The sequence below is a fragment of the Triticum urartu genome, chromosome 2, assembly GCF_003073215.2.
Source record: "Triticum urartu cultivar G1812 chromosome 2, Tu2.1, whole genome shotgun sequence".
NCBI lineage: Eukaryota > Viridiplantae > Streptophyta > Magnoliopsida > Poales > Poaceae > Triticum > Triticum urartu.
This window is the reverse complement of record NC_053023.1, coordinates 5,661,497-5,673,196: the sequence shown is the minus strand read 5'-3', so window position 1 is coordinate 5,673,196 and position 11,700 is coordinate 5,661,497. Positions and strand designations below refer to the sequence as shown.

The following is an 11,700-nucleotide window of genomic DNA, read 5'->3' as shown; positions in this document are numbered from 1 at the left end:
CAAGCTCTACCCACGTATATTATGGGAGTTTTTAAGGTGCCTTTTTCAGTTTGCGATGAACTTACTAGGATGGTAAGAGGCTTTTATTGGAGAGCTGAAAAGGGTAAAAGGATGGTGCATTGGCGTGCATGGAATGATCTAATGCAACCCAAAAATAAGGGTGGTGCAGGTTTCCGTGACTATCGTATTTTCAATCAAGCATTACTAGCTCGGCAAGCATGGAGATTGATTTCAAAGCCGGACAGTCTGTGTGCACAAGTGTTGAAAGCTAGATATTATCCAGATGATAAGCTTGAGGATATTGTTTTCTCTGAAAATGCATCTTCGTCTTGGTAGGCTATTAGTTATGGTCTTGATCTTCTGAAAAAAGGGATTATTTGAAGGGTGGGCAATGGAAGAAGCATACGAGTTTGGCGCGATAACTGTATTCCAAGGTCCTTTTCCTATAAACCCATAACGCTCCAAGGAAGATGTAGAATCCGTTTTGTTTCGGACTTGCTCAATGAGAATGGTTCGTGAAATCTTGTCTTACTGCAAGAATTTTTTCTGCCGACGGACATCGCTTAGATAATGAAAACTCGGGCATCACCGCGGTTGGAGGAAGACACGTTGGCTTGGGGTCCTGGAAAATATGGAACTTTCTCAATTAGGAGCGCTTACCAATTTGGTTTTGACGAAGCACATAGAAGCACAGCAACTGGTTCGAGTTCTCGTCCGGATGGTCGAAGGTTTTGCTGGAGACTATCTGGTCAGCTGATGTACCCCCAACAGTTCAGAATTTTGCTTGGCGGGTGGCTACAGATTCTCTGCCCACATGGAGGAACAAACACAACCGGGGCCTTGAATTAAATGATCTATGCCCGGTGTGCTCTATGGAACCTGAAGACAGTTTTCACGCACTTTGCCGCTGCACCCTGTTAAGGATGCTTTGGGATACAATGACAGATGTTTGGTCCTTGCCTAGTATTAATTCCATGCAAAACATTGGTAAAGAATGGCTGCTACATGCGTTACAGCCTCTTTCGGATATTGAAAGGTCCATGCTACTAATGTTGTTGTGGCGGGCGTGGCATATTAGGAACGAGGTGGTCCATTACAAACCGCCACCGCCTATGGAAGTCTCGAGGCGTTTTTTGGTGAGCTACCTTGATTCTCTTGTCGGTATTAAGATTGACCTGTCCTTGGATGTAAGCAAAGGGAAATCTTTTGTCACTTATGATAACCCTTCTAACTGGTCAACTGCATTTACAAGAGAGACGGGGCCTAAATGGAGTGCTCCCAAGGCTGGCTGGGTTAAACTTAGTTCTGATGGTTCTTATGCAGAAGATGGCTCAGCAGGCGCTGGCATGGTGTTGAGAGATGACAAGGGTGAGATTATTTTTTTCCTTTTGTAGGCAACTTTTTTCATGTCGAGACACTCTTGAAGCGGAATTATGTGCATGCATGGAAGGGTTGTCGTTTTCGATCCAGAAAAGTGAGCTTCCTATCGAGATTGAGATGGACTCTATTGTTGCAGTAAAGTTGATCTAGGCAAAGGAGGTGGATAGATCAGTTTATTCATCGCTCATTAAGGAGATTAGATATCTCATGTCTATTCGTGATTCGTGTATTACTCATGTTAATCCTAGTCAAAATAAAGTTAGTGATAGCATAGATAGATTTGCTCGTTTAGAAGGTAGAACCATGACTTGGATCGGTTCGGGTCCTACGGCTGCTATGGAGCTTGCTACGACTGATTGTATGAACTTCTTGAGTTGAGTAATACATTATTCACCCACAAAAAAAACCCACCAAATATAAAACTAGAGGAGCAGGACGCCGAACGTCTACAAAGAGAACACCGGGGACGCCACGAGCTAGTAATATAGCACCCTCAAGAAGGGGAACGACGTCGTGCCGCCGCCGCCATCCAATTCGGAGAACCGGACCTAGAGTTTCCCCTGATGCTCGAAGAGGGGCACGGATAAAAGCCATGACATCGCCTCCAAGAAAGGAATGACACCCGCAAATGTTGCCACTGCCAGCATCGGCAAGCTGAGCATAGATTTTGCCTGGCTGACTCCGAGCAATCCCAAAGCCACCAGACCAGGATTCAAAGATGCCGGAGCCAACCTGCTTGGCGACTGCTACCTCGGAAAGGGTGGGTTGCACCTGCCGCCGACGAAAACCGCGAGCTTTGGAACCGACATGACGTGTGGATGGACAGGGTCAGCAAGGTAGAAAGCCGACACGGATGGGAAGATGGCGGCCGACACCGCCGGCAATCTGAAGCCGGAAGGGAACCTTGATCCGTGCTGCCCGATACGCAGCCACCAGAACACCGGCGAACCGAAGCTAGAAGGGGGGCAGCAGCAGGTGCGCCGGGGCCGAAACCACACCGGTAGAGGACGCCGGCAGGTCAAGGACACTGGAGAACGCAGGTCCATGGACGTTGGGACCGAGCGGTGTCGACAAAGATCCATCATGAAACTTCACCAGCCTGCCAGCCGAGTGGTCCTTCTAGACGGCCTTGTCATTCATTTCTCAGTCTTCTGTCAACATTCAGCCATCAGTGGACATCTTTGACTAAACCACCACTGCTCGTAGAAGTCAAGTCCAAGTCCAAGTTAAATGTAATAAATAGTGTTCCTGTGCATCATCTATGTCTGGATGCGGCGGCCCTGTCTTTTGGTTTGTAAAAAGTACACTTTGACCCTACAAAAAAAGTTGAAGACCACCACACCTCAAAAAACAGAAGGAAATATGTATTCGACTTGAGACACATTTCTAAATGCCATTAGCACATATAGAAGTTATAAACTAAAAGTTACACTAACATTCCATTAAATCCACAACATAGCTTATTCAATTGAGAATCGCAAAAGCATTACAGGTCATGATTCGCCACTTACTAACTAGAGGTATAAAGTAAGAAAAATTAGTGCTGTTTTGGCATTGATTCGCGACGAGTGACTCATCAGACTCGGTTCCACACGGCAGGCAAAGACTCATTCAAAAATTGGTAGAGCACCACCACATCATATATACATATATATAGCACGCCCCATCCAGCACCAAGCCTCAGTGCCATAGTCCATAGCCAGTCACCTTCAAATCTTCCATCCAGAACACCAGCCCAGGTCTCCAGTCAAAATTGAGCAACACCCCAAATATTTAGTATCACCATCGCTAATTTTATCCCTCTTCCATCACGCCACTCGAGCTCTGAGTCGAGGTGGTTCGCGATCAATGGATATCCTCGTCTCTGCAATCGTAGGCGACCTCATCAGCAGGTCAGCTTCGTTCGTGATCAGCAAATACTTCCAGCAGCAGCCTGGCATCGACCGGATTCTGCGGAGGCTACAGAGTGTCCTACTGAGAATCGACATCATCGTCGAGGAGGCCGAGGCGCGGGACATCACCAACCAGGGGATGCTCCGTCAGCTCAAGATGTTGAGGCAAGGAATGTACAGAGGCCGCTACGTTCTCGATGCCTTGAGCTTCCAAGCTTCCCTCGACGAGAAGGAGGGGGAGGAGGAGATGAGCCACTCCTCATCTGCACTGTCTAAAGGCAGTTCAATCAAACGCCTTCGTTTCTCTCACACACGTTGTGGTAGCAGCAACAGAGAAGCAGTGTTGTTCGGCACGAACAACATGCGAGAAGAACTGCAACGGATGGTGGACACCCTTGAAGACACCGTGGCTGGTATGAAGGAGTTTCTTTTCTTCTTGCAGTTATATCCTCGCATCCTCCGCCAACCTTATGGCACGTATTTGCTATTGGACAACTGCATGTTTGGTCGCCAAACAGAACGGGAACGGGTCCTAAATTTCTTGTTGTGTCCTACTCAAGATTTGGCTGTACTTCCGATCGTTGGTCCAATAAGAGTAGGGAAGAGCACTCTTGTTGAGAATGTCTGTAGGGATGAGAGTGTGCGTGATCGCTTCTCGATGATCCTCTTCTTTCCAAAAGGAAGTCTTAAGGATGAAGGAGTGATCAACCTGAGAGAAAACAATATTAAATTCAGGCATCAGAATTTTGCTTCTCGAAACAGGTTGCTGATTATTATTGAACTAGCCAAGGATATTAACGAGGAAACATGGAGAAGTCTGAAATCTTCCGTAACCTGCATGACACCTTGTGGCGGGAGCAAAATCATAATTACCAGTCGGTCAGATAGAATTGTGAATCTGGGAACAACGGAAGCACTTCGACTGGACTATATCTCTCAAGAAGCTTATTGGCATTTTTTCAAGTCAATTGCATTTGGAAGCATAAATCCTGGCGAGCATCCAAAACTGGCAACTATGGCTATGGAGATCGCTTTGGAACAGAGACAGTGTTTCACAAGCGCGCATGTTGTTACTGGGTTACTGCAACAGAACTTCAATGCTCAATTCTGGTGCGCAGTTCTTGAATGTGTACGAGCAAGTAAACAGGCAAATCTCCTTATGTTTGACCATAACCCGTACCTTCGTTTGCGGGAAGATGCACCAGTGTATTGTTGGAGATTGGTGAAGAGCCACAGATATTTCATGCTTTGCAACTATCATCAGTCAGATTCCAGTGAGAATGTCCCTAAGATCAATCTGCGGGACATTCTCTTAGGATGTGGTGGTACACTACCCTGTGGAGAATTTGAGGCTCTTGCATGGAGGTCTCGCATACCGCCCTACTACAACTACACAATAAGCTGTAACATGCAAGCACCAGAACTTACCGTGGGAAGGAAGAAGCGTGTGCATCAGGACTCAGGAGGAAGAACGTTTGATTTGAGTAACATGTGCTGTCTGGCTCACATCATGTATGTAACTGCCTTCTCCTATACACTGTCTTTAGAACAGTCTTGTATGTATCCTATTGATCTGTGTGGGTGCTATATAAACCTAAGCATTGTAATAAATCTTGGATATGAAGAAAAGAGGAGATAAAAAATGCCCCAAATTTGCTCTGTTTCTCATGTGTTTGATCCTTGGGCAAAAGCCAACAAGTTTCAATTCCTCAGTCACATGTATTTCCTGTGACAGATTATTTTCTTGTTGGGTTTAAAGATCAGAAAGATAAGCTGGAACGAGAGGAGCGGCATTGCCTGGTGCTCAGGGCGTGAGGAGGTAACCACAATGATAAAATTAAGTTGTTGGTTTCCTGTCTATCATCCAATGAACTGAGCTGCATTATTTATCGTTTGACTCAAACTAAAAAGAATGTGATAAATCAATGGGGAGAAGGAAAAAAATAGATTGAATTCAGCAGTCTGCTGTGTTCTTGTTGCAGTAGCAACGGACAAAGGCCATATATATGGGGGTACAAGCAAACCATACACCAACCTCTCTAATGCCCAATTATGCTAGTAAGAGTTTGTATAACCAACTCCCAGGTTCTTTGGATAAAAAATCATGACATCCATTGAAAGCTTAGGCAGTATAAAAATGATTATAATTCTCATAAAATGCATAGCACAAGCTTGAACAAGTATCAGACATTGCTGATGAGGGAACAGAAGACTTAATATTGGATAAGGTGAGGCTGCTAAATGTCGACCATACAATAACTGCTTAATATTGGATAAGGATAAGGTGAGGCTGCTTAATATTCTCCTTATGTTTGACCATAACCCGTACCTTCGTTTGCGGGAAGATGCACCAGTGTATTGTTGGAGATTGGTGAAGAGCCACAGATATTTCATGCTTTGCAACTATCATCAGTCAGATTCCAGTGAGAATGTCCCTAAGATCAATCTGCGGGACATTCTCTTAGGATGTGGTGGTACACTACCCTGTGGAGAATTTGAGGCTCTTGCATGGAGGTCTCGCATACCGCCCTACTACAACTACACAATAAGCTGTAACATGCAAGCACCAGAACTTACCGTGGGAAGGAAGAAGCGTGTGCATCAAGAGGAAGAACATTTTATTTGAGTAGCACACTATCTGTGACTCATATCATGTATGCTACCGTGTTGTCCTGTGAATTAGGAAATATTATTACTCTGCCTTAATTAGGAGTCTTGCTAAATAGTTAACATATATGTCTACTAACATGTAGGCACGGAGGACTTCTATCCTAGTAGCATAAGTTTGCATGTCAAGTACATTCTGGTTGTGTTTGGGCAAGTACTTTCAGAATCAAAACAATGTTTGCATTGCCGGTTAAATCAGAGTCCAAGATAAAATGTATTTATAAAGTTGAGTGCTTGAGTCCATATCCGATTGATCTGGATACTATGGGTACTGTATAAACCTAAGCCTTGCAATAATCCTTGAACACGAAGAAAAGAGTACAGAAAAGTGTCCCAAATTTGCTCTGTTTTTCATGTGTGCGTGCACTTGATCCTTGGGTGAAAACCCACATGTTTTAATTCCTCTGTCGCATTTATTTTCTGTAACAGATTCTTTTTTTGCTGGGTTTAAAGATCAGAAACTTAAGCTGGAATGGGAGTAGTGGAGGTAACGATAAGATAGAATTAAGTTGTTGGTTTCTTGTCTATCATCCCATGAGCTGAGCTGCATTTTCTATCTTTTGACTCAGAAAAAATAATAATAGATAAATAAATGGCGAGAAGGGAACAAATTAGATTGAATTTTGCAATCCGTGTTCTGTTTTTTGTGTGTGTGGGGAATCCATGTTCTAGTTCCCGTAGCAACAGATAAAGGCCATAAAAGGAGTACAAGCAAACAACATAGCAACTTATCTAATGCCCAGGTGCCTTAGATTAAAAAAAATATGACATCCATTTAGAACTTAGACAGTATAGAAATGATTACAATTTTCATAAAATGCATAACACAAGCTTGAACAAGTATCAGATTTCCATAATTCAGTATCGAATCAATGATATGAGTTATTAACTTGCCCAGGAGGAGGCGGGGTGATCTTTACCATACAAAAAGTTATTACCTACTACCTCCGTCCCGTATTAATTGTCGCTCAAACAGATCAAGGAGCAGCTAGATATGGCTATGATCAAGGGCAACTGAGTGACTAGCTGACACAAAAGTTGAAGGTGAAGCCCACCATACTAGTTTTTGGAGAAGCTGAATGTTATTGGTAACTGTGGTAGTTCAGACATCTTTATTTAATGAAATATGATAATCTGATAAACTTGTTTCTCCAAATATGCTCCTTGTGGGTTCAGGAGTCAGCAGTCAGCACTAGAGGTCAGGGGATTATTGTTACCCCATCCCCATTGGAGAAACATGGGATCTAACTGGCCTGACCACATATAGTTGCTTCAATGGACGGAAGCTGCAGCGCCAGGAGTTCAAGGAAATGCAGCAGCAAGCAAGGATGCCTGGGAAGGAGGAAGTGCAGTGCTTGCCAAGGAGGCCGGGCACAGTTCCAGCTGCTCTGAGTACAACAACACCTGAAACTGAAGGTACAGGTTCAGTTAACGGCTACCAAAGCAGGAATGAATGACTGGGATTGATGGGCCTGGCTTTGCTGCTCTTATTGTTAATCAGTTTAATTGCCAAGTTACTGCTAACGGCAGTATGAGTGTCAAAAAAAATACTGCTAACCGCGGTAAAACAGAACTAGTATCGGCCGATATTTCGGTCATATCGCTCTTCTCGAAGAAATGCGAGACTGCTTTCTCTCGCTGAACGTAGAAAGCAAAGCAAATTCGACTATTCCTGGAGCCAAACACCAAAATTCCTTCTAGACTGCATTGCCATTCATTTCTCAGTCTTTTGTCAAAAGTGAAAATTCAACCCTCCAGTCAACAAACGGCATGTTTTTCTCTTCCTTGTCTCATTTATGGTTTTAATTTCACTAAACCACCACTCCTTGTAGAACAGTCTACCCAAATAAAGTCCAACTTATTATATAACACGTCAAGGAGAAATTTCTACAAGGAAAAAGGGCACCAGTTAGTTAGTTCTGATATATATGGGACTGTGACATGTAACAAATTATAATTATGTGCATCATCTATCATCTAGATGCAGATGCTGTTTTGGCATAGATTTGCTACGAGTCAAGTCAGACTCAGTTCCACACGGCAGACAAAGACTCACTCAAAAGTTGGCAAGTCGCCACCACATCATATATATAGCATGCTGATCCATCCAGCACTAGCCTCAGTGCCTCATACTACCTTGACTCACCTTCAAATCTTCCATCCAGAACACCCACCCGGGTCTCTAGTCAAAATTGAGCAACACCCCAAATAGCTAGTATCACCCGTTGTTAATTTTATCCCTCTTCCATTGCACCAGTCGAACTCTGAGTCCCCAAGATCACTAGTGACAACATCATCTTAGGCCGTACAGTACCACGTGGAAATTCAAGGCTCTTGCATGGAGGTCACGCATACCACCCTACTACAACTACATGATAAGCTGTAAGATGCAAGCAACACAACTTACAGATGTAGCAAGAAGCGGGCGCATCAGGAGGAAAAACATTTCATTTGAGTAACACAATGTATGTGACTCACCATTTGAGTAGAAAATATTATTACACTGTACTATTTAGGAGTCTAGCCAAATTAGTTAATAACTTAATATATTTCTGTTAGTGTTTGGATGTCAGAGTCAAGACGAGTTGAATTTATAAAGTTGAGCACTTAGTATGTACGTATCGTGCGGGTACTAGATAAAACTGAGCCTTGTAATAAGTGGGCTTGAAGAAAAGAGTGGAGAAAAATGCCCCAAATTTGCTCTGTTTCTGATGTGTGTGTGACATTAATCCTTCGGCGAAAGCCAATACGTTTCAATTCCTCTGTGACAGATTCTTTTCTTGCTGGGTGTAAAGATCAGAAAGCTAATCTGAAATGGGAGTAGTAGCGCATGAACTGAGCTGAGCTGCATTTTCTATCTCTGACTCGAACTAAAAAATATTTTGGTTACAAAATATCATTTGAGTAACACAGTCTGTGTGACTCACATCATCTATGCTACTGCCTTCTCTTATGAATTACGAAATATTATTACACAGTCTTTAGGAGTCTTGCCAAGTTCACATATTTGTCCGTTTTCGTGCGGACACTAGGCATGTAGTAGTACATTGTGCTTTCAGAGTCAAGGTTAAGAGTCCAAAACAAATTGTATTTATAAAGTTGTCTGCATATATTGAACAAAACAGTGAACATTGGGTGAGTACTTCAAATTTGTCTGAATATTGAACACAGCAGTGAACATTGGGTAAGTACTTCAAATTTGTCTGACTATTGAACACCGCAGTGAACATTGGGTAAGTACTTCAATTTTGTCTGAACATTGAACATTGGATAGGCTTCAGAATACAGAACCGAAAGAATCCCCATGGAATGTTACTGAAAGAACAAGGGTTCAGCAATGAGCACTGCAGGACTACTCAGATTAGCTATTGGAGAAGCACGGGATCCCCACTATTGCTGTTTAAATGTGTGTGTGGTGCGCAGTGGGGGTGGGGTGGGGGGGGGGGGGGGGGGGGGGGGGGGGGGGGGGGGGGTAGCTGCAGTACCTGGAGCGAAGGGGCGGCGATGTCAGCGGCCAGTCGGCGGCGGGAACGTCGGGCCCGGCGTAGGGGGCTGAGCTGGCAGGGAGGAGGGCCGGCCATGCAAGCGCGCAAGTGCTAGCTGATGGTGGGGGGAGGTGGTGCGCCATGGGTTGGAGGCCGTGCGAGCCGGCCGCCGGCGCCGCGCGGGATTTGTCGCCGGCGGTGACCAATAAAATGAGTGTTTTTAGGGGAATATAAAATGAGTTGGCAGGAAGTTGGACCTTTTCCCCTTCCTTTGGGCTGGGCTTTAGGTGGACCTTGGTCTGATCTATACCTGGCCAAACGGGCCGGCACGGCACGGCCCGGCCCATTGTAATCGTGCCTGGCCCAGCACAGCTCGCCAGGGCACGATTATTATACGGGCCGTGTCGTGCCGGCCCGCGTGCTGCGCCCCCAGGCCCAGGCATGGCCCAGTTAGTAAACAGGCCGGCACGTTGGCCCGTTTAGCACGGTGGGCTGCATATTTTCAGCCTATTATTTGATGCACTAAACGTTTTTAGCCTATTTTTACATGTTAGGCCATATATATGTATAAAAAATAAAAATAAACTTAATCGGGCCGTGCCGTGCCAGCTCGCGTGCCCAGCCTCCAGGCCCAGGGCATGCCGCGTGCCAGGCCCAGCCCGTTTAGCCCGTGCCGTGCCGGCATGCTCACGGGCCGGCCTAAAAAATCGGCCCATTTGGCCAGCTATAATCTGATCATACCCCGGGCCGGGCTCAACAATGCACGTATGAAAATCCCAAGTTGAGCCAGGATCGGCCTAGCCCAAATATTATTTCCTAGTATTTAGCTCAATCACTTCCTGTGTATTTAAAATAAATATATTATCATACCTAATATTTGAATAAAATGCCAATTGTGACCTAGTTTGGTCTTTTTCGTGCTTTGGACGGGAAAGGTTGCGGTGTCATCAACAAGGTTGATATCGGAAGGAAGATATCATATAGCCCATGGAGGATGACATCAAGTGGTGATCATCATCAAGGTTGCGTTATGCAAGTTCAAGTGGAGCATCATGAAGAGGTCGAGCTTGAAGCTTGTCGTCCATTCTCGTGATAACGAACATGTGAAGATGTGCCTAAGAGAGGCTCACCCATAGTGGAGAATGGGGGAGCAATCTAGTAGTCTTCATCGAGTGTACGCTATTAAGAAAGATGGTCCAACTTGAGGAAGTCAACATCGTCATCATCTAGCTCAAGTGGACTATGCGCAAGGCAAAGTTTTGATCTTGATAAGTTTTCTATTTTATCGGTCTCATGATGCTAATTGGGATACCGGGTTATAGGTTTGTTTCCCGTACTATCAAGGGGGGCTCTCGAGTGAGTAGTTTGATTGTATCGTTCGTAGAGACTCAAACCATTGCATCCTTGGCATCATCTTTCTTAGTTCTTGTTTGGATTTTCTCTATGTGAGTTTTGGAGCTTGTGGTCATCTTCAAGCTTGAGTTCATCGAAAGCGGATTTCCTATGAATCATCTATTGTGTTTTCGATGTTGGAGTTTTTACCGGTTCTTCAGTTATGGAGGTTTCACACCTCTATATCACTGGCATATTTCTATTCATGATTTGACAACTCTTGCCGTTAGCTTTCTATCAAGCTTGACTTTGTCGAAATCAGAGTTCATTTGCAGACGTTACTAGATTCATTTGTTGTGCATTGGTCTTTTGGCAGAGACAAAGCAGTAGTGCCACTGGTGCCCACGGTAGTACCGCTTCAATTGTACTTCCACTGGCTTTACGACGCTACTCCCACTTGGCTGGAGTCTTCTATTGCCCCTCGACTACTCGCGGTAGTACCGCTTGTCTTATGGCGGTAGTACCGCTTAGGCGAACTTCTGTATGCTCTGTGCTAATATGTGGTAGTATTGCTAGCACTATATTGTAGTGCCGCTTCGTGCGGTACTTCCGCGTTGGTGATGTGTTGGCTACGCTGGTTCTAGCGAAACTACCATTCTAGTACTTCAGTATTCGTTGGGTTGTGTTGACCGGGCTAAGTGGTAGTACCGCTCCCCCGAGCGGTAGTACCGCTGGTGCACAACCTATGTGCATAACAGTTGGATTTGAGCCCCCTCTATAAAAGGGGGTCTTCTTCCTCATTGCCCAGTGGTTATTTGCAAGCTTTCTCCTCCATTGTTGACCTCCAAAACCTTTGTTTTCTCTCTTTTTGAGGGAAAAGAGAGAGAGAAGATCTAGATCTACATTTTCGCGAATCCATATCTCCTCTAAGTGAGGGGAACCTT

General features: G+C 44.7%; 1 protein-coding gene and 1 long non-coding RNA gene across 2 annotated transcripts; one reads left to right on the top strand and one right to left on the bottom strand.

Annotated features, from left to right (window-relative positions):
- The first annotated feature begins 2,798 nt into the window (after positions 1-2,798).
- Positions 2,799-7,342, top strand: LOC125535000 (putative disease resistance protein RGA3). Its single transcript, XM_048698058.1, has one exon. The coding sequence runs from the start codon at positions 3,229-3,231 to the stop codon at positions 4,909-4,911; it is 1,683 nt and encodes a 560-aa protein (XP_048554015.1). The 5' UTR covers positions 2,799-3,228; the 3' UTR covers positions 4,912-7,342.
- A 1,527-nt stretch (positions 7,343-8,869) lies between these two features.
- On the bottom strand, positions 8,870-9,663 carry LOC125535001. The gene is made up of 2 exons (XR_007294572.1): positions 9,425-9,663; positions 8,870-9,254 (listed from the first exon to the last, which is right to left on the bottom strand). It is a non-coding gene; the product is annotated as an uncharacterized LOC125535001 (long non-coding RNA).
- Positions 9,664-11,700: the final 2,037 nt, after the last annotated feature.

What these genes read in the sequence shown, in the direction of transcription:
- LOC125535000 (XM_048698058.1), top strand. Translation starts at nt 3,229, where the DNA reads ATGGATATCCTCGTCTCTGCAATCGTAGGCGACCTCATCAGCAGGTCA.